The sequence below is a fragment of the Pelophylax lessonae genome (genome assembly GCF_965119305.1).
Source record: "Pelophylax lessonae genome assembly, chromosome: 7".
NCBI lineage: Eukaryota > Metazoa > Chordata > Amphibia > Anura > Ranidae > Pelophylax > Pelophylax lessonae.
Window position 1 is genome coordinate 233,514,937 of NC_138774.1, and position 24,950 is coordinate 233,539,886.

The following is a 24,950-nucleotide window of genomic DNA, read 5'->3' on the forward strand; positions in this document are numbered from 1 at the left end:
ATTGCGGGGGCATTTCCTGTGCACAGCCCTCTTCACATCACCCCACAGATTTATCAGATTAAGGTCTGGGCTCTGGCTGGGTCATTCCAAAACTTTAATCTTCTTCTGGTGAAGCCATTCCTTTGTTGATTTGGATGTATATTTTGGGTTGTTGTCACGCTGAAAGATTAAGTTCCTCTTCATGTTCAGCTTTCTAGCAGAAACCTGAAGGTTTTGTGCCAATATTGACTGATATTTGGAACTGTTCATAATTCCCTCGACCTTGACTAAGGCCCCTGTTCCAGCTGAAGAAAAATAATCCCAAAGCATGATGCTGCCACCACCATGCTTCACTGTGGGTATGGTGTTCTTTTGGTGATGTGCAGTGTTTTTGCGGCAAACGTATATCTTTTGGAATTATGGCTAAAAAGTTCAATCTTGGTTTCATCACATCATAACACATTTTCCCGCATGCTTTTGGGAAACTTCAGATGTGTTTTTGCAAAATGTAGCCGGGCTTGGATGTTTTACTTCGTAAGAAAAGGCTTCCGTCTTGTCACTCTACCCCGTAGCCCAGACATATGAAGGATATTGGAGATTGTTGTCACATGTGCCACACAGCCAGTACTTGCCAGATATTCCTGCAGCGCCCTTAATGTTGCTGTATTCCTCTTGGCAGCCTCCTTGACCATTTTTCTTCTCGTCTTTTCATCAATTGTGGAGGGACATCCAGTTCTTGGTAATGTCGCTGTTGTGCCATATTTTCTCCACTTGATGACTGTCTTTACTGTCTTCCATGGTATATCTAATGCCTTTGGAAATTATTTTGTACCATTCTCCTGACTGATACCTTTTAACAATGCGATTCCTCTGATGCTTTGGAAGCTCTCTGCAGACCATGGCTTTTGCTGTAGGATGCGACTAAGAAAATATCAGGAAAGACCTACTAGAACAGCTGAACTCTAGGCACTTTAAATGATGGCAGGTGTGTACTGACTTATATTTAACATGAGTTTGAATGTTGATTGCTTAATTCTGAACACAGCTGCATCCCCAGTTATGAGGGTGTGCACACTTATGCAACCACATTATTTAAATTTTTTATTTTTACTCCCCCCCCCCCCCCCCTAAAAGATTTCAGTTTGTTTTTCAACTGAGTTGTACAGTTTATAGGTCACATTAAAGGTGGAAAAATTTCTGGAATGATTTCTTTGTCTCATTTGTTTACACCACAGAAACCTGACTTAACAGGGCTGTGTAGACTTTTTATATCCACTGTATACACAAAAGATATTTTTCTTGAAATGGCGGCAGCATCATAAATTTTACAATATGGTAGGCCTGGCACATTTATTTAATGGCAGAATAGCATATGTTGGATATGTTGTCATTTTAATGCTTTGTTGGTATGTAGAACATTAATTTCTCTTTCGTTCATTGACTGGACACAGCTCCTGATCTTCTTAACCATTGTTATATCGCCCCCCCCCCCCCCCCCCCGACAGTAGTAGGACACTAGGCAGAAAAAAAGTCTGGCTACTCCTATGGGCAGTCCCAGGGGGTATACGCCCTCTCTGCTATAGGTACTCAGTGGGTTTTTTTTTTTTTTTTTCTGTTCCTTGTCAGGAGAAAGGACCTAGTTCCTTGCTGGGATCTCTGGTCCTGGCACTTTTTTCTTTTAAATGTTTTTTCTCCTGTGAGATCTACAGTCAACTGCTGGACTGGGCTACGGGCTGGATAATGTAGATCCAGTGGTCACCCTAGTCTAACCAGCGAATGCACGCAGACCTCAGCTCTGTGCTAGGTCGGCTGCAACGTAGCCCCACTGGTTGAGGGCTGGCCTGTTAAACGCCTTGCGAGGTTGCATATGACCGGGATCTTGGCCCCGAGTTGCAGTGTTCCTCCTGGCTGACAGCCAAAACCCCGATTAAGGATGGCGAGAGGTTCTGTCTGGAGCGGTGCCCGCTTGGTTCCTGGTATGGTGAGTAGCTGTCCCCCCTTCTCCCCCTGAAGGGTTTTAGGGTGGATGTGGGCCCCTCCTTGGGACACTCAGACCCCCAGGTTCCCCTCCTTCCTGTCAGGCACTCCCCTTTTCACTTATGCTGGGGCTGTGTGGGTGTTTTCGTCCACCTCCTGGGGTTGGGGCAGGTCGCTATGCTGGCGATGGGGGCGGGGAGGTGTCCCGCCAGCGAACAGACAATGGGCTTTGTGAGGGAGTCGTTGTACCTGGTGGGAGCTCCTGCTAGGGCTCCCCCGTCCTACCTAGGTCTGTCCTTTAGGCCCAGGGATCCCTCCTGCGTCCTTGGGGGGCCACGTGGTGCCGCGATTTTGTTGTAGCCTGTGTGCCCAAATGCACAGCGGCCATGTTTGTGTAGTCTGATGGCCATTTTGCATGGTTTACTATTGAAAATAGCTGCAGCCATGACAGTGGAGCCCTGAGTGTGGCAATTTTGGCGATGGGTGCTGATTCCTGGATCTTTTTACTTCATGATAGCCACACGTGGATTGTGCTGGGTGGTGAGCCTGGTGGGTCCTCTCCCTCTGCTGAGGATCGCTTTGTGCCTGGCGACTGAGTGGTGCTGACAGCGTGGAGGGGGTTCTCCCTTTGCAGTGTTTTACACTTTGTGGGTCTCCCTTGTGACTCATGGAGTCTTTGGAGCACATCTCCCCACCTGATCCCTTCACTGAGGCTACGGGGCCCTCTGGGTCCCAACCATCCATCGATGCACTGACTGCAGTCTTGGAGTCCTTTTGTGTCCCAGGTGGTGGTGGTTTTCAGGCGACGGGCTAGCAAAAAGCTCCCCCCGCCTTCGTCTGCCTCATCTGTCTCGTCAGATCCTGGATCTGATTTGGCCACCCTGGACGTGGGTCTCCCTGCTCTTGCTATCTGAGGATTTAGGGCACGTGGTCACAGACAGGACGATTCCTTCACATCTGCAACCGCGCACGAAAAGGCGCTGGTGGAAGCCCCAATTGTATCTATGTGTGGGACATTAAAGATAGAGGATGCAGCTGCGATAGAGGCGCAGGTACCCTTTGGCACTCGCAAACTTTCCAGAGCTGGAAAGAGGTTTCCTTTTCCTGCCTATTTTGACAGAATTGTCGCTAAGGAGTGGGGATGACCAAAGCTTCCCCTTGGGGTCCATAAGCGTTTTGCTAGGCGATACCCCTATGAGGAGTCCCTTCTTAAGAAGTTGACCCTCCGGTTTTCAGATTGAACAAGGCAACTATGATTCTGGTTGAAAAGTCCCTGGCCTTTAAGGATCCGGCTGACAGGAAGGCGGAGGCTGTGGACTGCAAAATATACACTCTGGCTTGTTCGGCACTGAGGCCGGTATTTACAATTTCACTGGGGTTAAAAACCTCTTGCGGTCACAAGTTTCCTCAAGAATGGAGAAAACCCCTATGCCAGAAATGCATCGATAAAATGGTGGCCAGAGTCACGGGTTCCTCAAAGAATTGCCTAATTCTTTCAAAAGGGAGATTAAAAGCACAATTGGTCCCCTTTGTGCCCCAGCTGCAATTAAACGCAGGTTCACAGAGGAGGATACTAAACCCTGGGCTAAATGCCCCAGGGTGGATGCCTCACTCACCAGAATCGCTAACAAAACTGACCTAGCTTTTGACGACTCCCGTAACTCTGAGATCCGATGAATAAATGGAGGCACTTCTAAAAACAGCTTGGGAAGTCGCTGCTGCAAATCTTAATCCAGCCATAGCATCCACCTGCATGGCCAGGACCCTTTTGGTCTGGCTGACACAGCTGCAAGAACTGCTGGAGGGAGACAGCCCAATAGAGGAACTGGTTAAAAACATTCCCACTCTTAACCGGAGCGGCAACTTTCCTGGCGAACGCATCTGCAGAAACCGTAAGGAGATCAGCCAGAACCACTGGCCTAATTAATTCAGCTAGGAGAGGTCTGTGGCTGAAGTCATGGGAAGGAGACATCACCTCCAAAACAGATTATGCGGCATCCCCTTTACAGGCGATTTACTGTTCAGACCCGACCTGGAAACTGTTGGACAGAACTGCAGCCAAAAACAAGAAATTTCCTCAAACCAAAAAAAATAGGGGAAAACAACCTTTCGCCAACCTAGAGGGTTCGATAAGATGGGTCCAAAAATGCACTGGACACAACAAAACAACCCCAGCAAAGAGGAATTTGTCCTCAAGCCATCTGTCCCATAGAACAAAAAACAGACGGTCCTCGGGCGGGGGGGGGGGGCTGTTGTGGGGCGGCTCTTCGACCGCCAGGGGAGGAAATCGGGAAAATGTAGTTTCTCCCTGGCTCGTTAGCGGTAGGCTACTTTCATTTTGATAGGGCTTTCCTTTCTCATCCCTACCGAGTACCTAAGTATATTCCAAGCAACAGTGGATCAGCAGGAGGTGCATTACCATGTACTGAACTACCCAAGATGCCTAAGGTTGGTGGTGGTAAGATCGGTTTCCCCTCCCACGTCTTCCATACATAGCTCTGCTGGTCGCCACCTCATCAATACCCAGGATCTGCTTACAGCTAAGGTCCTAAGTCTTATGACATCTAATACAGCTAGTCATGGGGCTAGGACCAGGTCTTGATGAGCTGCTTTTCTGAGAATTGGCAGGCGAACAAAATGCCAGTATACAAAAAAGCATAGCTTGCTTGAAGGGGCTGAGCGTGGACAGAGTAAAGCCGCTGCTGTCCCTGAAATCCCATACAGGACCGTGCCAGAGGGAGTCTTGCTTCAGTCACACAAACTCTGCATGCAGCCTCATCTAATACTTCTAGGCATAACAAACTTCCTGTCGCAAGGGTGGATCAGCCACCTGAGACACAAGGTCATGAGGTACTTGGCCTGGTGCCTGAAAGGACATGGTGGCAGAACAAAGGTCTGCTTAACAGGGTGATTGACACAATCTTAGCCAGCAAAAAAATGGTGACTAGACCCATTTATGAGAAAGTGAGAAAGTTTTGTCCTCTGGGACGAGAGCACAAGGTACCCGTCAAAGGGGCTATTCCGGGAATCTTAGTACTTTTTTGAAGGAAAGAGCGGACAAGGGTTTTTTGCTTAACACTTTAAAGGTTCAAGTGGCAGCCCTATCTTCCCACCTAGATATTAGGCTGGCGGAAGACACACTCCTAAAAAGATTGCTGCTCTCATTAACCAAAGCCACACCCATAAGGTGCAGCAGAACTCCAACATGGGACCTCGCCATGGTACTCAAGGGATTCCTCCTGGCACCCTTCGAACCACTGGAGGATAGTTCGGATAAATACCTCACACTAAAAACAGTATCCCTGGTGGTGCTGGTATCAGCAGGAATAGTCAGAGGAATTCAGGCTCTATCCATGATGGAACCTTACTGTTTAATTCTGGCAGATAAAATTATTCTCACACCATATCCTTCTTTCCTACCAAAAGTCTTACACCTTCCACAGAACCCAGGAGGTCGTTATTCCCTTCCTTCCAAATTTTATGATTAGCATGAAAAGAGTCACTCTTAACAAGCTAGATGTAAGGAAGATCCTGATGGTTTACCTCGAAAGAACTAAAGCATGGCGTAAAGCAGGGATATGCAAACTGTGGCCCCCCAGATGTTGCAGAACTTCAAGTCCCATGAGGCATAGCAAGACTCTGACAGCCACAAGCATGACACCCAGAGGCACAGGCATGATGGGATTTGTAGTTTTGTAACAGCTGGAGGGCCACAGTTTGCATATCCCTGGCGTAAAGCAACCACGCTATTCATCCTCCATGCAGGAGTGAACAAAGGGAGGTTGACTTCGAAAAGCACGATAGCTTGCTTTTCAAACAGCTTACCAAGCACTAGACCTCGCCCCCGCTGAGCAGGGTCACAGCCCACTCAACCAGGGCTTGGGCATCATTAATCATTTGAAAGTATTGCTTGAGACATCCTGTCAGGTGCTGCCCTGGAAGACGATTAGAGAAAACAGAGTTAGGTACCTGGTAACTCTTTTTCTAAGAAGTCTTCCAGAGCAGCATCAGTTCCCGCCCTAAACAATATTAGTAAAGGGGCTTTGATTATTCAAAGAGCTTACTGAGGCGGTCCTTCAGTACTTTGATATTACGGAGGCTGAAGGTGTGACTGACTTTTTTTATAATGGTGGACTAATGTGTTTTCTTCAGGTGGGAGGAGCCTATCTCTCAGGTGCTGCCCTGAAAAACTTCTTAGAAAAAGTTACCAGGTACCTAACTGTTTGTTTTTTTTTCGTCCCTCTGGGTGGACTGACAAAAGCTTAAAGCCTTTCAGGGCCTCCTCTGGAGGATCCAAATGAACCTAGTCTGGCCGAGAGCAGACTTCTCAATACCCGCGGACAAGGCTCCTTCTGCATGAAGGAGGGGGGGGGGACATCATCGCTGGTTTCTGGACCCGTGGACTTCCCTGGTACAAGACAAGTGGGTTCACAAGTAATTTAGCCAATCGGCTACAAGATCGAGTTTCTCTGTTGTCTCCCGGCAAGGTTCTTTCCTTTCAACCTGCGCCTGTCCCCGAACTGCTTACAGGGTCTGTTTGGGGCGGTACAAGACCTGTTACTTCAAGCGGTGATTTTCCCACTTCTGACTTGAGAATGTTTTTCATGGTGTTTACTCAAACCTGTTTACAGTTACCAGGAAGGAAGGCAAGGTGCTTCAAATCCTGGACCTCAAGACGCTGAACTGCTTTGTGCAGGTGCAGAAGTTCAGGGTTTCGTCCATTCGCACGGTGGTGGCATCCCTGCATCAGGGAGATTTTCTTGCTTCTATAGACATCAAGGATGCTTACCTTCACATTCCAATATGTGCTGTTCACCAGCGCTTCCTCTGCTTTTCCATTAGAAGAGCATAATCAGTTTGTGGCTTTACCCTTTGGTCTCGCCTCTGCTCTTCGGGCCTCTCACTGCTCTGGCAGAAGACCTGGAAATCACCATACCAACTCTGAGGGAGTTCGGCTGGATTCTGAACTTTCAGAAGTCTGCTCTGGTTCCGTCCACAAAGCTGGACTAGCTGGGTCTGACTCTGGACTCTTGAATAAAGTGACCAGAAAAATATATCGGCGCAAGCATAAATAGGTAAAATCAAAGCTGCTGAACACCTTGGTACAATAAACAACACCAAAATGGAAACAATGGAGAATATGGTGCAGCGCTAGATATGCAATAAGGACCTCCACCGGTATTGCTAGCCTCTCACCTGAAAGCTGCAATACAAACCACATAGGTTGTAACCACACACTGGCTTCTGAAGACATGCACTCGGACCAGGTACAGCCACCAAGTCTTGGTGGCTGTACCTGGTCCGAGTGCATGTCTTCAGATGCCAGTGTGTGGTTACAACCTATGCTGTTTGTATTGCAGCTTTCGGGTGAGAGGCTAGCAATACCGGTGGAGAATTTTCACAGTGTGTGAGCACTCTTTGGATTAGGACATTGCACCGTGCACTTTCTCTGGGCTGTTTTTACATGAATGAACTTATCAACTCTTACATATTGGGACTTTCTGTGCATATTTTATCCCATTTCCATGGATTGTTTTAATAGTTCTATGGATTGTATTCAATTTTAATTGTTGATCCTTATTGCATATCTAGCGCTGCACCATATTCTCTATTGACTCTGGACTCTGCCTTAGCCAGAGTGCTCCTTCCTCTGGACAAGCTCCAGAAATTGCAGGCTGCGATTCGTCTCCTGCTGTCAAGCAAATGGTCATCCCTCCGGAATTGCATGCGGTTGCTGGGCCTGATGATGTCTACTTTGAGGCGGTTCCATTTGAGGTCCATGCAAAGGGAGATTCTGGCCAAATGGGACAAGACTCCGCAGTCTCTGGACAATCGCATCAGCTCAGCCAGGGATTGAAGGAGTCCTATATGGTGGCTTCGTTCTCCGGGGCTTCAGCTGGGCAAATCTTTTCTTCCCTTGTAATGGACAGTGGTTACCATGGATGCCAGCCTTTCCAGCTGGGGAGGCATCCTCGGCAGAAATTCAGCTCAGGGGCTCTGAACTCTGGTGGAGTCCAGACAACCGATCAATGTCTTGGAACTCCGAGCGATCAGACTGTGCCTGGACCATTGGACGGATCGTCTTCAGGGATGTCCAGTGCACATTCAATTGGACAATGCCATGGCCATGGCCTGTGTCAATCACCAGGGGGGCACAAAAAGTGTCCTGGAGGTAGCTGGTATTCTAAGATGGGCAGAAGGGTTCGTTCCAGCCCTCACCATCGTACACATTCCCAGGGTGAAAAACTGGCAGGCGGATTATCTCAAGTCGGCAGGCATTGAACCAAGGGGAGTGGTCCCTTCATCCGGAGGTGTTTCGTCAGTTGTGTTTCCGGTGGGGAGTCCCCGAGATGGATCCGTTGGCATCTCGGTTCAACAGAAAGGTGCATAGGTTTGTGACATAATCATGGTATCCTCTGGCGGACGCCGCAGACGTGCTAGTTGCCCCATGGGGTCAGTATCTGATTTACGCCTTCCCTCCTCTCAAGCTCCTGCCAAGACTTCTACGCAGGATCGGTGCACAAGGGATTCCTGTCATCTTGCTGGCTCCGGACTGGCTTTGTCGGGCTTGGTACACTGATCTGGTACGGCTGGTCGCCTTGGAGACTTTCTCTCAGGGAGGATCTGCTGTCCCAAGGACCAATCTTCCATCCATCCTGCTTTACAGTCGCTGGCTTTGACAGCTTGGCTGTTGTATGTCAGGTGCTGATGGATAGAGGTTTGTCTGAGTCAGTGATTCTAATGCTGTTAAAAGCTAGGAAATCTACTCCTAAGAAGATCTACCATTGTACGTGGAAGAAGACGTGCATTGCTTGGTGTGACTGTCTTGGGGTTCATCCTCGCTTTTTCTCGGTGGCTCGGATCTTGGCCTTCCTTCAATGGGGGGGTTGAGTAGACACTGGCCTTGAGTCAAGGCCTTGGCCTTGAGTTAAGGGTCAGTTGTCGGTCTTAGCGGTCTTCTTTCAACGGCCCTCGACCTCGCACTCCCTGGTGCGTACCTTTCTTTTGAGAGTTGAGCACTTGGCCCCTCCGGTGCTGTCTCGGGTGCCGCCTTTGGACCTCAATTTGGTGCTCTTAGAAGCCTTCAGAAGCCTCAATTTTGAGAATCTTCAGGAGATTCCACTGCTTACACAGTCCCAGAAGGTGGCCTTCTTGGTGGCTATCACTTCTGCGCGCGGGGTGTCGGAATTGGCTTCATTATCCTGTTGTTCATCTTACTTGATTCACAGAGATAAGGTGGTACTTCGTCCCTGTCCGTCGTTCCTTCCAAAGGTTTTGTCAGATTTGTCATTTGAATGAAGACATGTTGCCTTCCTGTGCCCCAGGCCAAAACATCTGAACGAAATTGCTTTGCATGCTTTGGATGTGGTCAGGGCTATTTAGGGTGTACCTGGCAGCTACGGAGTCTTTTAGGAAGTCAGACTCACTATTTGTACTTATGGATGGGCCTTGGAAAGGGTTGTCCACTTCCTGTGCAACCATTTTCACATGGATCAGGCAGACGGTGGTTCAGGCCTATTTCATCAAGGGTCAGGTTACTCCTTTCCCTGTCAAGGCGCACTCTACTGGGGCGCCCAGTGCCTCCTGGGCCTTCCGTCATCAGGCGTCAGTGACACAGGTATGCAAGGTGGCCACCTGGTTGTCTGTGCACACTTTCACAAAGTTCTATAAAGTGGATGTGTTGGCATCTGCAGATGCTTTCTTTGGCCGCTAGGTTTTGCTTGATCCTCTTTGAGGGTGTATTGTTTTTTCAGGTGAGCTCCAGTTTTGGTTAAGCTTCTGTTTGCCTGGTTGACTATAGTTGGCCTTGGGGAATGTCTTTTTTGCTGTTCCCACCCCTCATGTTTAACACTGCTTTGGGATGTCCCAATGGTTAAGAAGGATCAGGAGCTGTGTCTGTCAATGAACGAAAGAGAAAATGGGATTTTTTGATGTTCATTGACAGACACAGCACCCACCCCTCTGTGGAGTTGTAATTCTTCTGACACTGCTTGTAAGAAAACTGAGTACCTATAGCAGGAAGAGGGAGTATACCCCCTGGGACTGCCCATAGGCATAGCCAGACTTTTTTTTTTTTTTTTTTCTGCCTAGTGTCCTACTCCTGTAGGGGGCATTATAACCCAATGGTTAAGAAAATCAGGAGCTGTGTCAGTCAGTGAACATCATCGGAGAAATGAATTTTACAGTAAGTCAAAAATCCCATTTTTTTTTTTTTTTTTCTATGCCCTCTCATGCAGTGGGAAGAAGGTTTGTGTTGGAGCTGGAGGTAGGCCTCAGGCCTTTGCCAACAAGAATACAAAAAGTGAACCAGTGGATCCCGATCTGTCACCTGGTGACCCTTTCCTGATGGACTCAGACGACGACTTGCAAATTGATGAGACGCCACGAAAGGAGCGCAAGCTTATCCTCCCTAAAAGGAAGCTGCATAGTATGAACCAGTGAAATTATTTTTCTAGATATGACATATCACATTTTCATGTATATTAATACAAAATTTTAATCGTGTGCTTCCTAAATACTTGGTCAGAGCTAAGAGTGTCACTACCGTGTGAGATCTTTATATTTTTCTATGGAGGTTTAGGACAAGGCAGATAAATAATTTCTGACCATGAATTTTGTCATGGCAGTGCAAAGAAAGTACGCTTATGCTAGTGAATATTGTAGCTCAGTTTGTCATTGCCAAGAGTGGGGGGATATCTCCTTATAGGGCTTTTGAATAGTAGTAGTAAGCAAAGTGGGAGATTGAATCCTGCCCGTTTTTGTGCTATGGAATTTCTTTGCATGACCACTTTATTTAGATGAACATACAGGCTGCAATTACAGAACTCTTGACTTTGCTGTTTTACTGACCTTTGTAGCTTCTGAGTTGCTGAACCAGAAAAGACAGATTTAAAGCTTTGACTTTCTGGATCTGTCTGCATGTCAGTGAGTATTGAAGCTACTTGGCAAGCATAAGGCGGTAGCTGACATTTTCATGTGATCAGTAAAAGTGGCTAACTTATTTCTCTCAGTATTGCTTTCCTAAACTGAAGCTTCTCTCCCTCCCAGACTGCACACTCAATTTTTTACAGTCCAAGTCATTAAGAATAGAGCTTCCCTTTCCCCAGGTTTGGTATTCAGTCAGGTTGTATAAAAGCTCCCCCTCCTTAGATATGCTCATCATCCTTAGACCCTGGGAAAAGAAAATGTAAACCGTGGGACAGTAGATTTGTAATACCAAAGAAGCTGTTTAACATTGAAAAAATATGTAAAACATATAAAAGTGACAAAATATCCACTTGTAGCTCAAAATCCATTTGATTTATCCCATTTTCACAGAGAAATTAAATCAGTGCATCTTTTACCAGCATAAACAGCTGTCACCAAAAATGTATGGAGGCATACCAGAGTTCCATGACCTCCTAAATTAATGGAAAGGTCATAATGCGCATGAATAGAAGCTCCCTGGCACACTGTAGGACATGCAACTTGATAGAGCAAGGCCACCCAAAGATGTCAGATTGTTATCACATTAGGGTAAGAAGAATGCCCAGGGCCGGTTGACAGGATTTCCTTTGCTGCCAAACTCCCTTTCACTAGCTACTCAAAAAAAGCATTAAAGGAGACCCATGCTCCACATAATGTGATCCAGATACCACAATTTTATTAAAAACTAGAAACTACACCTACATAGAAGAAAGGCACATGTGCTGTATAATCACATAAAAAAAAAAAAAAAAAAAAAAAAAAAAAAAAGATACCTCCTAGATGCCAATGACGTTTGTGGCCCCACTGTGACCGGTTTCATCAAATATGACATTCTCAAAGGATTGGAGACGCCCAAGTCATCGCTTTATTTAACCACTTTAGCCCCGGAGGATTTGGCTGCTCAATGACCAGGCCCTATTTTGCGATTCAGCACTGTTACTTTACAATTGCGCAGTCGTGCGATGCTGTACCCAATATAAATTGACATCCTTTTTTTCCTACAAATAGAGCTTTCTTTTGGTGGTATTTGATCACCTGTGCGATATTTTTTTGCGCTTTAAACAAAAAGCTGCAAATTTGAAAAAATTACTATTTTTCACATTCTTTTCTATGAAATTCTCAACAAAAAAAAGGAGAAATCAACATTTAACATTTTAGGCCAATTTGTTTTCTGCTACATAGTTTTGGTAAAAAAAATTGCAATAAGCATATTTTGATTGGTTATTGCGTTAAACTACAGGAAAGATTTGTAATTTTTTATTGGGGTTTTTTTTTTTTTTTCTTTATTACTACTAGTAATGGCGGCGATCTGCGTTTTTTTTTCTTTCTTTCTTTTTTTTTTTTTTTTTTTTTTTTGTTTGTTTGCGGGACTGAGACATTGCGGCGGACAGATCACACCCCTAACTGACATCTTTGATACTTTTTGGGGGTACCAGTGACATACAGTAATCAGTGCTAAAAATATGCACGGTTACTGTAAAAATGACACTGGCAGGGAAGGGGTTAAATGTGTCCCTAGGGGCGTGATTCTAACTGTCGGGGCGTGGATTGTGAAATAATCACAGAGACATGCGATCCTATATAGCAGGATCACATAGCCTCTGTGATCACTTCAGGGAGAATGGCAGACAGCTGTGTTTACATCAGCCATGTGTCCTTCTCTCTCAGCTGCAGGAGATCGCGAGTGGCCGGCAGCCATCAGAGACGCCGGTCACACCCACTGGCTCCCCAGCTAACGAGCGGGGCGGGAGCACGCCGGCGGCGCGCGCTTGCCCCCTAAAGTCTCATGAGCGCGAGCGACTTAGTACTACTACTAAAACTGTGGTGGGCGGTCGTTTTGTGGTTAACAAAGTTGTCAGCTGTCTTTGATGAAGTGTAAATCACAAAGTTGTTCCTCATTGTGAAAACAATAAATTTTTTTTTTTTTTTTTTTTAATGTTAAGTAGCTTCTTTGCACTATAATTACTTTTGTTTAGCACAGTATATTTAGTTATTTGTGACCAAGTTGATATCACTTAGTGTGCCTATAGCTGGATTTTACAACTAGATTTGGTTAATTTGATCTACTGTCTTTTTGTTTTTTACTTTTAGATTTGTAAAAGTGGGACTGTGCTCTCCTCCCCGCCAGTGATGTGACACCCATGAGCTTCCCCACATCTTAACTACTTGCCGACTGCGCTATGGTCAAATGGCAGCTAGAGCGCGGACGTTAGTTCTAGGAGGTTGTCATATGACTGCCTCCCATGATTGCGTGTGCCCGCTGTGCGGCGCAGTCTGTGATCAGTTTTTTGGAGGACACCGCTGATCACGGATCGGGGTAAAGAGCCAATGGGTGGCTCACTACCCCGTGATCAGCTGTGTCCAATTGCAGCTTATCACGAAGGTAAATTGAAGCCTGTCATCGGCACTCTTATCCTCATGCTGACGGCATAAGGAACGGAGAAGAGTGCCGATAACTGGCTTCTCTAAAAGGGAGAATCTACACTGATATTCAGTGCAGTGTCTACAGTTCCCCCCAGTGTTTTCTATTAGTGTACCCTCATTAGTGCCAATCAGTGAATGAGAAAAATCACACTGTATAGTTTAAGAAATCTGTGAGGAGAGACCTATTGGAGGAGTGTTATTAAAACTGGTGCACACAGCAGCTCTGCATAGTAACCAATTAGTATCTAGGTTTAAACACATTTGAATGCAGGTTTGTAATCGTGCAAGTTTAGCTGAACTCAAAGGATTTCTAACCCTCATTTCTTTTTCGTTAATTAATGGCCACAGCTCCTGATTCTTCGTAACCATTGGGTTATACTGCCCCCTACTGGAGTAGGACTCTAAGCAGGAAAAAGCTTGACTACGCCTATGGGTAGTCCCAGGGAGTATATATACCCACTCTCAGCTATAGGCACACAGTCTGCGACCACGCACCCTGAGTGCTCAGATAGTGAGGATGATTCCTCTGCTCCTCTAGCCACGCATGAAAAGGCGCTGGTGGATGCACCATGCATTTACTATTGCCCTGCTGTCGCAAAGGTCTAACCAAGCGGGCTAAACGTTTACGCCGGGACCTGGAGGGGAAGCTGCTTCCCCCTGTCTTGCGGTGCTGGTGGATCAGTTGGTACAGGGGCTACAGTTTATCTGTAATGCCTCTCGGATGCAGCTCCTTTGATTTCTCGGCTGTCTGTATCAGCAGTGGTCTTTTGGTCATATTATCTGGCTGAAATACTAGTCTGCAGACCAGACTTCTATGAATGCCTTGTCTGATCTCCCCCTTGTAGGGGATTGCCTGTTTGGAGTACCCTTGGAATACTGACTATATACTATAATTTCTTGGATGACATCATTAAGGGTCTCACGGGGGAAGAGTACTCTTCTTCCGCTGGCTGCCAAGGGCAAGTAGCCCCGTCGTAGACGTGGGTCATTCTCAGGTTTTTCTCTGCTGATCAAGATCCTTGCAGACACTGACGCTGTTCAGACGTTCTGGGCCTTCCTGGTGCAGGTCGAGAGCATGGGGTCTCTCTCTCCCTCTCCCTCTCTCCCCCTCCCTCTCCCTTTCCTTCCCCTTTGTGTCCCGGTTGGAGGTGGCCTGTAAGGGGCGAGGTGCCAAATAAAAGCCTACCATTTCCTCATATGATGTATCGGATTCATCCACCGCAGACTTGGGTCTCCCTGCTGGGTCTACTACCTCGCTCCCTTTCTCCTCTGATAGTGAGGATGATGCCCCTCCCTCTGCCACCACGCAAGGAAAGGCGCTGGTGGACGCACTTTTTGTTTCCATACGTGAGACCCTAAAAATGGAGGACGCAGCTGTGAGATGCAGGTTACGTTTGGCACTTACAAGTCATCCAGAGCGGCAAAGGTTTCCTCCTTCCCGCGTATTTTGACAACCTGGTAAAAAAAGAATGGGACTGCCCAAAGCGTCCCCCTGGGGTGCCTAAGCGGATTGTTAGATGCTACCCCTTTGAGGAGTCCTTTATTGAAAAGTGGACTGTGCCACCTACGGTAGACCCTCCGGTCTCCAGACTGAATAAAGCTGCCATGATCCCAGGTCCTTTAAGGATCTGGCGGATAGAAAGGCGGAGTCTGTGGCCCGCAATATGTACTCACTGGCAAGGTCTGCACTAAGACCGGTGTTTACTATTGCCCTTGTGTCACAAACCTTGACTGAATGGGCTAAGTTGCTATGCCGTGATGTGGAGGGGTACAACTCTCCCCTGCCTTTTGCGGAGCTGACCAACCACTTGCTGCAGGGTCTGCAATTTGTTTGCGATGCCTCACTGGATGCGGCTCCGATATTGGCCCGACTGTCGGTTTCGGCGGTGGTCCTCCAGCGTATACTTTGGCTAAAATGCTGGTCTGTGGATCAGACCTCAAGGAAGGCCTTGACTGATCTACCTTTTCAAGGTTATTGCCTGTTTGGGGCTACCCCTGATGACATTATCAAAGGTCTTACAGGGGATAGGAGTACCTTTCTCCCACAGACTAACAAGCGTAAGGACTCTCATAGAGTGGGTCTCTCCTTTCCAGCGCACACAGTTTTTTTTCGTCCCTCAGGGACAAGTGATAAAGGATCAAAGTCCTTCAAGGCCTCCTCGGGGTGGCTCCAAGCAACCCTGGTCTGGCAAACAGAAATCGGGTTTCTCTAGACCTGCAGATAAGACCCCTTTAGCATGAAGGTGCGCCCTCACCCGTATGTGGGGTGGGGGGGACGTCTTTGCCGGTTCCCAGACCTGTGACTATCCCGGATACAAAAACAAGTGGGTTCACGAGGTGATACAGTCTGGTTACAAGATCGAGTTTCGATCTATCCTGCCAGTAAGGTTTTTTCCTTTCAATGTATGACTGTCCCCGGATCGCTTACAGGCTCTCCTTGGGGTGGTACTGGACCTGATACGTCAAGGAGTATTAGTTCCTGGTCCATCTTCTGAACTTTTTCAGGGCTTTTTACTCAAACCTGTTTACCGTCCCCAGGAAGGAAGGCAAGGTGTGTCCAGTCCTGGACCTAAAGGCACTGAATTGCTTCGTGCGAGTTCAGAAATTCAAGATGGAATCCATTTGCACGGTGGTGGCTTCCCTACATCAGGGGAATTTCCTGGCTTCCATAGACATCAAAGATGCCTATCCTCACATTTCGATATGTGCAGGACGTCAACGGTTTCTTCATTTTGCCATGGGAGAGGATCCCTATCAGTTTGTGGCGTTGCCCTTTGGTCTCGCCTCTGCTCCTCGGGGCTTCACAAAGGTGTTGGCTCCGGTCCTGGCGTTGTTATGCCAGCCGGGAATATCTGTCTTGGGTTACCTGGACGATCTACTTCTCCATGTCTCCCACAGTGCTGGTGACGTATCTTGGAGATCACCATGAGAACTCTGGAGGAGTTTGGGTGTATTCTGAATCTTCAGAAGTCATCCCTGGGTCCTTCCATGAGAATGGACTATCTGGGCCTGACTTTGGATTCTTCCCCTGGAAAAACTTCAAAAGCTCCAGTCTGCGATTCAGTTATTGCTGTCCAGTAAATGGTCATTCCTTTGGACTTGTATGCGAGTTCTGGGTCTGATGGTGTTGTCCTTCGAGGTAGTCCCTTTTGCTAATTTCCACACAATCCTCCACAAGGAAATCCTTCTCAAATGGAACAAACATCCAAATTCTTTGGACAACCTTATCTAGCTGAGCCAGGGGACCAGGGGGTCCCTGATATGGTGGCTTCGGTTCCTGACGCTCCATCTAGGAAAACCCTTCCCCCCCCCCCCCCCCCGCCTTATATTGGTCAGTGATCACCACGGATGCCAGTCTGTCCGGGTGGGGAGTTCTAGACAAGCTTTTTGCTCAAGGGGTCTGGTCTCTGGAAGAATCCAGGTTACCAATCATTGTTCTGGAGCTGAGAGCGATCAGGCTTTGCCTAGTCCAGTGGACGTAGTATCTTCAAGGCTGTCCAGTGCGCATTCAATCGGACAATGCCACGGCTGTGGCTTATGTCACCAAGGGTGTCCTTGCGGCCTTAGAGGTGGCGAGCATCCTTCGATGCGCGGAACCCTCTGTTCCAGCTCTTTCCGCCGTTCACCATTCCAGTAGTGGAAAATTGGCAGGTTGGTTACCTCAGTCGGCAGACCTTGGATCCAGGGGAATGGTCTCTCCACTCGGAGGTGTTCCAGCAGCTGTTCCTTCGTTGGGGCACTCTAGAAGTAGATCTATTGGCGTCTCGGATCAATAGGAAAGTGCAGAGGTTTGTGGTTCGATCTCGGGGCCCTCTGGCAGACGCCACAGACACGCTGGTGGCTCAGTGGGGTCAGTATCAGCTGATTTATGCTTTTCCCCCCTCTTGTTTCTGCCAAGACTTCTTCGCAGGATCGAGATGGAAGGGATTCCAGTCAACCTTGTGGCTCCGGACTGGCCTCGCCGAGCATGGTACACGGACGTTCCTTGGTGACTTCCTGTCAGGGAGGATCTATTGTCTCAAGGGCCGATCTTCCATCCTGATTTACAGTCGCTGGCTTTAACGGCTTGGCTGTTGAAAGCCAGTTGCGGAAGGACAGAGGATTGTCTGCTTCAGTGATTCCCACTCTGCTTAAAGAGCGAAAAGCAACTTCTAGAAAGATCTATCAACGTACGTGGAAGTCGTCGTAACAGATCCCCAATACTTTGACCAAGTATTTCTGTCTTATGTCTCCAGAATCTCATGTGATGGTGACCTGGCCCCTCAATTCCCCCAAACATCAGCCTCGATGAAGGGTAAAACAAGACACCTTGTTCAACAACTCCCTTCCAATATATACAGTCTCATGTGTTTGCTTTCATTATCATATGCAAATGCAATTGCATACAGAACATAGTCAACATACCTTGGCCATCTGAAAAGAGACAATAGGTGAATGATACTGCAACATTATCAAAATTAACTTAACAAACAACAAGCCCCCAAAACAAAACCACCTCTAAACAGATAAAAGCAGAAGACGTAGGCTCGCAGACTGCCCGTCTTCGTTTTCAAAACGCCTTACTATAAGTGTCACACATACATACACATCCCCACAGTAGACAATAGTTGAGTTTGACGTCATTAGCATCTCTTTAGTCTCAAATTGTGTGGAGAAGTCCTCTGCTGCAACAAGCAGCTTCAGGCCTGTAACATGGATCCCAGTCTCAGAGTCTGTATCTTGGGGTGACATGGACGCGAGTCCAAAGCAACACCACTCCCATGGGCCTCCAGCATATACCCCCACACAGAGGTTCACTCCCCTACAAGCCAGGGCCCATAGTCCGTGGGCAGGAGTCTGGCCTCCACACACCTCCAGTAGCCCATGGCGAACGTCCCAGCAAATAAGCGTTCATCACAGTCGTATATTGCGTGGTGTGAGTCTATTGGGGTTCCCCCTTGCTCTTACTCGATGGCTTGGATCTTGGCCTTCCTTCAATGGGGAGTTGATCAAAAATTAGTCTTGAGTACTATCAAGGATCAGGTCTTGGCCTTGGCAGTTTTCTTCCAGAGGCCACTAGCCGCCCATTCCTTTGTGTGTAACTTTATCCAGGGGGTGCGACACTTGGCACCGCTGGTGCAACCTCCGTTGCCTCCTTGGGACCTATAATTTGGTGAAGTGGGTTCTCCAGAAGCCTCCCTTTGAAAATATTCGGGATATTCCCCTGCTTACCTTATCCCAAAAGGTGGCCTTCTTGGTGACTATTACTTCTGCGTGCAGGGTGTCGGAACTGGCGGCGGCGTTCTTTGTGCTTTGTGTGTAAAGTGGTGCTTCGTCGGGATCCCTCCTTCCTTCCGAAGGTGGTTTACAGTTTACACTTATGAGGACATTGTGTTGCCCTCCTTGTGTCCTAAGCCTCAACATTCCAAGGAATTTGCACTATATACCTTGGATGTGGTTCGGGCAATCGGGGTGTACTTGGTGACTTCTGAATCTTTTCGGAAGTCGGATTCGCTCTTTGTGCTCAAGGATGGATCAAGGAAAGGGCTACCTGCATCTGCTGCAACTATTGCCAGATGGATCAGACAGACTGTTGTGCAGGCTTATTCAAATAACAGGGAAAGGTGGAACCTGACCCTTAAGGCCCATTCTACTTGGGCGTTTAGTGCTTCCTGGGCCTTTCGCCATCAGGCATCTGTGCTTCAGGTTTGCAAGGCGGCTACCTGGTCGTCTGTTCATACCTTTACAAAGTTTTATAAGGTGGATGTGCTGGCATCTGCAGATGCCTCCTTTGGCCGCAAAGCTTTGCTGGCTGCTGTTTAAGGGTGTTTTTAGTCTCCCTTGAGGGTGTTTAATGTTTTTTTTCAGGTGGTTGTCATCTAGTTGTTCTGATGAGTCCTCTGTTGCCTGTTTGGCTATGTTTCAGCCTTGAGGAATCATTTTCTGCTGTTCCCACCCCATATCTTTAAGGCACAGCTTTGAGACGACCCTACTGTTATGAAGAACAGAGACAGCATCCGTCTGTTGGGTTGGTATTGTTTTTTTCTGACACTGCTTTGATACAAAACTGACAACCTATAGCAGGGAGAGAGGGTATATCCCTGGGACTGCCCATAGGCATAGCCAGAACTTTTTTCCTGCCTAGTGCCCTACTCCTGTAGGGGGCAGTATAACCCTACTGTTAAGAAGATCCAAGACTGTGTCTGTCAACGAACTTCAGAGAAAAGGTTTTTACGGTAAGGCAAAAATCCAATTTTTCATTGCGACTTCGGGGGCGATTTGAAAGACACCTGAGCGGGTTCATGCACATATGGCTATTGAAATTGCCCCCAAAAGTACTGCAGGGACTACTTTTGGAAATTGGTGCGGCACTGCAAAGTCGGCGTCGCTCTGATTGGGACAGTGCCGTTGCTGGCAATAGGTTGCGATTTGGCATGCGATTAGACATTGCAAATCGCGCTGATGTGAACGGGGTCTTATTGTCAAAGCTTAATTGAACAAGCTGGAGTTAGAAAATGATAGGTTACTATGCACAGCTGCACCTGATTCTTAGTGCACCAGTTTAGTAAATCTCCCCCCCGTTCACCTTTAGCACGTTATACAAGTATTTCAGGTGTATATGTAACATTTTCCAGCTGGTGACCTGCTCCCACCCACTGTGACAGCGGGTAGGGGTTCTGTCCCCCACGCCCGCTGTCACATTTTTAACCACCTCCCACCCTGGCCATTGTAGATATACAGCCGGGTGGGAGTCTCGTCCTTCTGATCGGACGTTCCGGAACGTCCTTCAGAAGGAGAGAGATCGCGCCGCCGCGGGCACGCGCAGCGGCGCGATCTCGATGTGCCTGTGTCCCTAGGACACAGAGCAACAAGACTCGGCAGGAGAGCCCTGTGATTGCCCACCAGTGCCCGTTATTGCCATCTATCAGTGCCGCCCACCAGTGCCAATTATTGCCCACCAGTGCTGCCTATCATTGCCCATCAGTGCCACCTATCAGTGCCCATAAGTGCCGCCGATCAGTGCTGCCTATCGGTGCCCATCAGCGCTGCCTATCAGTGCCCATCAGTGCTGCATATCAGTGCCACCCCATCAGTGTCTCCTCATCAGTGCCTGTCAGTGCGGCGTCATCAGTGCAGGAAAAAACGTCTCTATTTACAAAATTTTATAACCTAAACAAAAAAATTTTTTTTTTTTTCCAAACTTTTCAGTCTTTTTTTATTTGTGCACCAAAAAAGAAAAAACCTTGCGGTGATCAAATACCACCAAAAGAAAGCTCTATTTGTGGGGAAAAAAATGACATAAATTTGGTTTAGGTACAGTGTTGCATGACCACGCAATTGTCATTCAAAATGCAACAGCTCTAAAAGCTGAAAATTGGTCTGGGAAGGAAGGGGGTTTAAGTGCCCAGTATTGAGGTAGTTAAAAATGGCGTAGCTGTGCAGGGTTTCACAGGAGCCTATGAGTGCATAAACTACAAGTCCTGTCTTTAGCTTCCACAGATGGCTTGTAGTTCTCAATGGACTGCAAGGACGCTGATGAGCACCCTTCTAAGTCCATTCCTTCCACTCCTGCTTTGTAACTGAAAGATGAGAATTCACTTAAAATTTTTTATATACTGTATTTTCTGGCATAGAAGACTACTTTTGAACCTCAAAAAACCCCCCAAAAATGGGGGGTCGTCTTATACGCTGAGTATAATATTTCCAAGGTAACATAAGTATTACTGGTAGATGTAATCTCTCAAGACGCTGGCTGTGTGGGAATCCTGTACCGGTATACTGTATGTACCGTAGCTTCGGCTACATACAGTGTACCGCGCTGAGCCAATCCGGGAGAGCGATGTATTTTATTATTGAATGCAGGTCCTGCTCGGATTGGCGGAGTAACATCAGCCCGCCTCTCTGACTCTGCCTATCCGAGCAGGCTTTGCATTCAATAATAGAATAGCTCGGTACACTGTATGTAGCCGAAGCTACAGTACATACAGTATACCAGTACAGGATTCCCGCACAGCCAGTGTCTTGAGACTACATCTACTGATAATACTTAGGGTACCTTGGAGATATTATGAGAGATTACATGTATTACAGTACTAGGGCACCTTGGAGATCGTTGAGAAATCTGTTTTTCAATGGTGTTGCCTTGCTTCGATAGGGGGGTAGTCTTATACGGCGAGTAAAGCCGTATAACTTGAAAATTAGGGGGGTCGTCTTATACGCTGGAAAATACTGTGTGTGTGTGTGTATGTATGTATATGTGTGTATGTGTGTATATATATATATATATATATATATATATATATATATATATATATATTAATAATTTGAGAGGACTGATCCTTCATGTACACTCAGTTATTTCACTTTTCACTTCACTGCTTTCTCCAGAATTCCCGCGTAAGCTTCCACGTGCAAAGCCATGCTCAGACCCTAACAGAGTGCGAGAACCAGGAGAGCTGGAGTTTGATGTAGAGGTTGGTGAAGTACACGACTTTTAAATTTATGGCTTGTAAAATCACATCACATTAAATCATCTATGCTGCTAACAGGAAGACTACACCACAGATGAAGAAATGGGAGAAGCTGATGGAGACCAACTTGGAGCCAGCAGTGGGGGTATATTGGACCTTCTTAAAGCCAGCAGACAGGTTGGAGGCCCAGAATACTCTGAAATGGAGTAAGTAAAAATAATTAGGTTTCTTTAATAATCTCTATGAATATTTTTAAAGATGATGTGAACTCCTAACTGGATAATTGCAAGAGCATTGTGGTGTAATTTTCGTGTTATGTGTTGTTTTTTATTTTTTAAAAGAAATACAGTCTTTACAGCCCTTTTTATTTTTTTTATTTTTATTTTTTTTAAATATATATTTTGTTGTATCGAAGGTCTGCTGATCACCAGCAGCCTCTTTGCAGCCACATCCTGTCTTGATGCACTCTAATAGTAATAGTTCATCTTCAGTTCTCTGGGAAATGACCTTTCTGGGAATTATCTCCCAGGTTCCCCACAGCTCTCACTTATTTCTTCTGACCTCCACATCACTGCTATGTCTGCAGTGGCTCTGAGGTCATCTCCTATGTTGATTTTCCAGAGAACTTCAGATTATGAGAACTAAATGAAATCGTGTTCGTAGACCTGAACACTTGAAAAAGGATTTAAATGTTTTTTTTTTTTTTTTTAAACAAGTAACAAAGGTTTTGTCTTTTTGGTGACAGAATTGTTTTAAACCCATAAGTGCTCATTACCGAACACTTCTGGATGCATGCAAAGCGGAAAGTAAATTGGTGAACAAAAGACAAAGTCCTAATCTCCCTGCTTCCAATCTAGAGTGCAAAAGCTGGCTATCAGACCAGCAACAAGGACAAATGTCTGTGTCCTAGTCAGAGGCATAGCAGTATGGAGGGGTTAGCGCATACTTTGATTTTGTAGAGAGATTTAGTTGCAGCCACCCAGATCACATTCATAGATGACTTACAGGCCACACGTTAAAATATTGTTTCAATGTCATCAGGGCCGGCGCTACCAGTAAGGCGACTAAGGCAGCTGCCTAGGGCGCAGCTTAACAGGGGGCGCCGCCATTCTGCACCCCGAATCAGTAGTGGACCGGCCGGTGTGGCACTCCTCATGCTGTGCCGCCTGAGCGCTACAGCAAGCGAGCCCCAGGCAGCACACACCACTTGTCTAGAGCGCACATTAGAATAGTCGGGGCGCCAGAAGTGCCCTCCATAGAATCCTGGGGATCCAGCTCGGCGCTCACTGCCCTCCGGTCTCCGCCCCTCCAGCTGATTTCTGCTTGAAGAAGATCAGGAGCCGATCTCCAATCACACTCAGGGAGCTGGGCTTGTGCCTCTCCAGACGCCCCCCCCCCTCTGCTCCGTGTTCAACTTCTGGCAGAAGCAGATTGCTGGACACCGGACAGTCTCCCATCCCCCATCACATGCCGAGGACAGCATGCAAGGTGAGATGATGTGTGTCCCGTCCTCTCCCACCCCTCACACAGACAACACAGTACACTCCCCCACCCGGACACTGGCCTCACTCTTCATACATGGGGGGCTGCATTGTATGATATTGGGGGGGGGGGCTGTATTGTATGATATGGAGGGGGCTGCCTGCATTGTATCATGGGGGGGGGGGCTGTATTGTATGATATAGAGGGGGCTGCCTGCATTGTATCATGGAGGGGGGGGGCTGTATTGTATGATATGGAGGGGGCTGCCTGCATTGTATCATGGGGGGGGGGGCTGTATTGTATGATATAGAGGGGGCTGCCTGCATTGTATCATGGGGGGGCTGTATTGTATGATATGGAGGGGCTGCCTGCATTGTATCATGGGGGGGGGGGCTGTATTGTATGATATAGAGGGGGCTGCCTGCATTGTATCATGGGGGGGCTGTATTGTATGATATGGAGGGGGCTGCCTGCATTGTATCATGGGGGGGGGGCTGTATTGTATGATATAGAGGGGGCTGCCTGCATTGTATCATGGGGGGGGGGCTGTATTGTATGATATGGAGGGGGCTGCCTGCATTGTATCATGGGGGGGGGCTGTATTGTATGATATGGAGGGGGCTGCCTGCATTGTATCATGGGGGGGGGGGCTGTATTGTATGATATGGAGGGGGCTGCCTGCATTGTGTCATGGGGGGGGGCTGTATTGTATGATATGGAGGGGGCTGCCTGCATTGTATCATGGGGGGGGCTGTATTGTATGATATGGAGGGGGCTGCCTGCATTGTATCATGGGGGGGCTGCATTGTATCATATGGAGGGGGCTGCATTGTATCATATGGAGGGGGCTGCATTGTATCATATGGAGGGGGCTGCATTGTATCATATGGAGGGGGCTGCATTGTATCATAGCAGCCCCCTCTATATCATACAATACAGCCCCCCCCCATGATACAATGCAGCCCCCTCCATATGATACAATGCAGCCCCTTCCATATCATACAATACAGCCCCCTCCATATGATACAATGCAGCCCCTTCCATATCATACAATGCAGCCCCCTCCATATCATACAATGCAGCCCCCTCCATATCATACAATGCAGCCCCTTCCATATATCATATGGAGGGGGCTGCATTGTATCATATTGAAGGGGCTGCATTGTATCATGGGGGGGCTGTATTGTATGATATGGAGGGGCTGTATTGTATGATATGGGGAGGTTGTTTTGTGTAGGCTGTATTGTGTGATATGGGAGGTGTGCTGTATTATATGGGGGGGGGGCTGTATTGTGTGATATGGGGGGGCTGTGTATAATGGACAGTGTCCCCGTCTACCCAAATGCTGACCTCGTCTGACTGATGGTGATCTGTGATTGGCTGTCTCCATGACCTTATTCACATGGATGGCGGTGAAGCTGCATTATTACCAACCACCAACCGGGAGGAGAAGCTGAGGTTGGTGGGGACTGTACACAGGTCACAGCAGAAATTACCCCCCATCAGTGTTCCTTTAAACTGCTTCCCACCTCACTACATCAACCACTGCGCTCACACTTGCGTAATGCAGAGATCTTCTGGCTCTTGGCTGATGTAGTGAAGGTAGGTCATATGGGGGGGGGGGGGGGCGGCAATTTTTATTTTGCCTAGGGCGGCAAAAATCCTTGCACC

General features: G+C 47.5%; 1 protein-coding gene across 1 annotated transcript in view; it reads left to right on the forward strand.

The window, feature by feature from the left end:
* Window positions 1-24,950, forward strand: part of PHF8 (PHD finger protein 8) — a 113,949-nt gene that overhangs the window by 28,421 nt on the left and 60,578 nt on the right. The window contains exons 14-16 of the mRNA XM_082263831.1: window positions 10,194-10,384; window positions 21,715-21,800; window positions 21,876-22,003. Coding sequence (XP_082119957.1) covers window positions 10,194-10,384; window positions 21,715-21,800; window positions 21,876-22,003 — 405 coding nt within the window. The remainder of the gene's footprint in view (window positions 1-10,193; window positions 10,385-21,714; window positions 21,801-21,875; window positions 22,004-24,950) is intronic.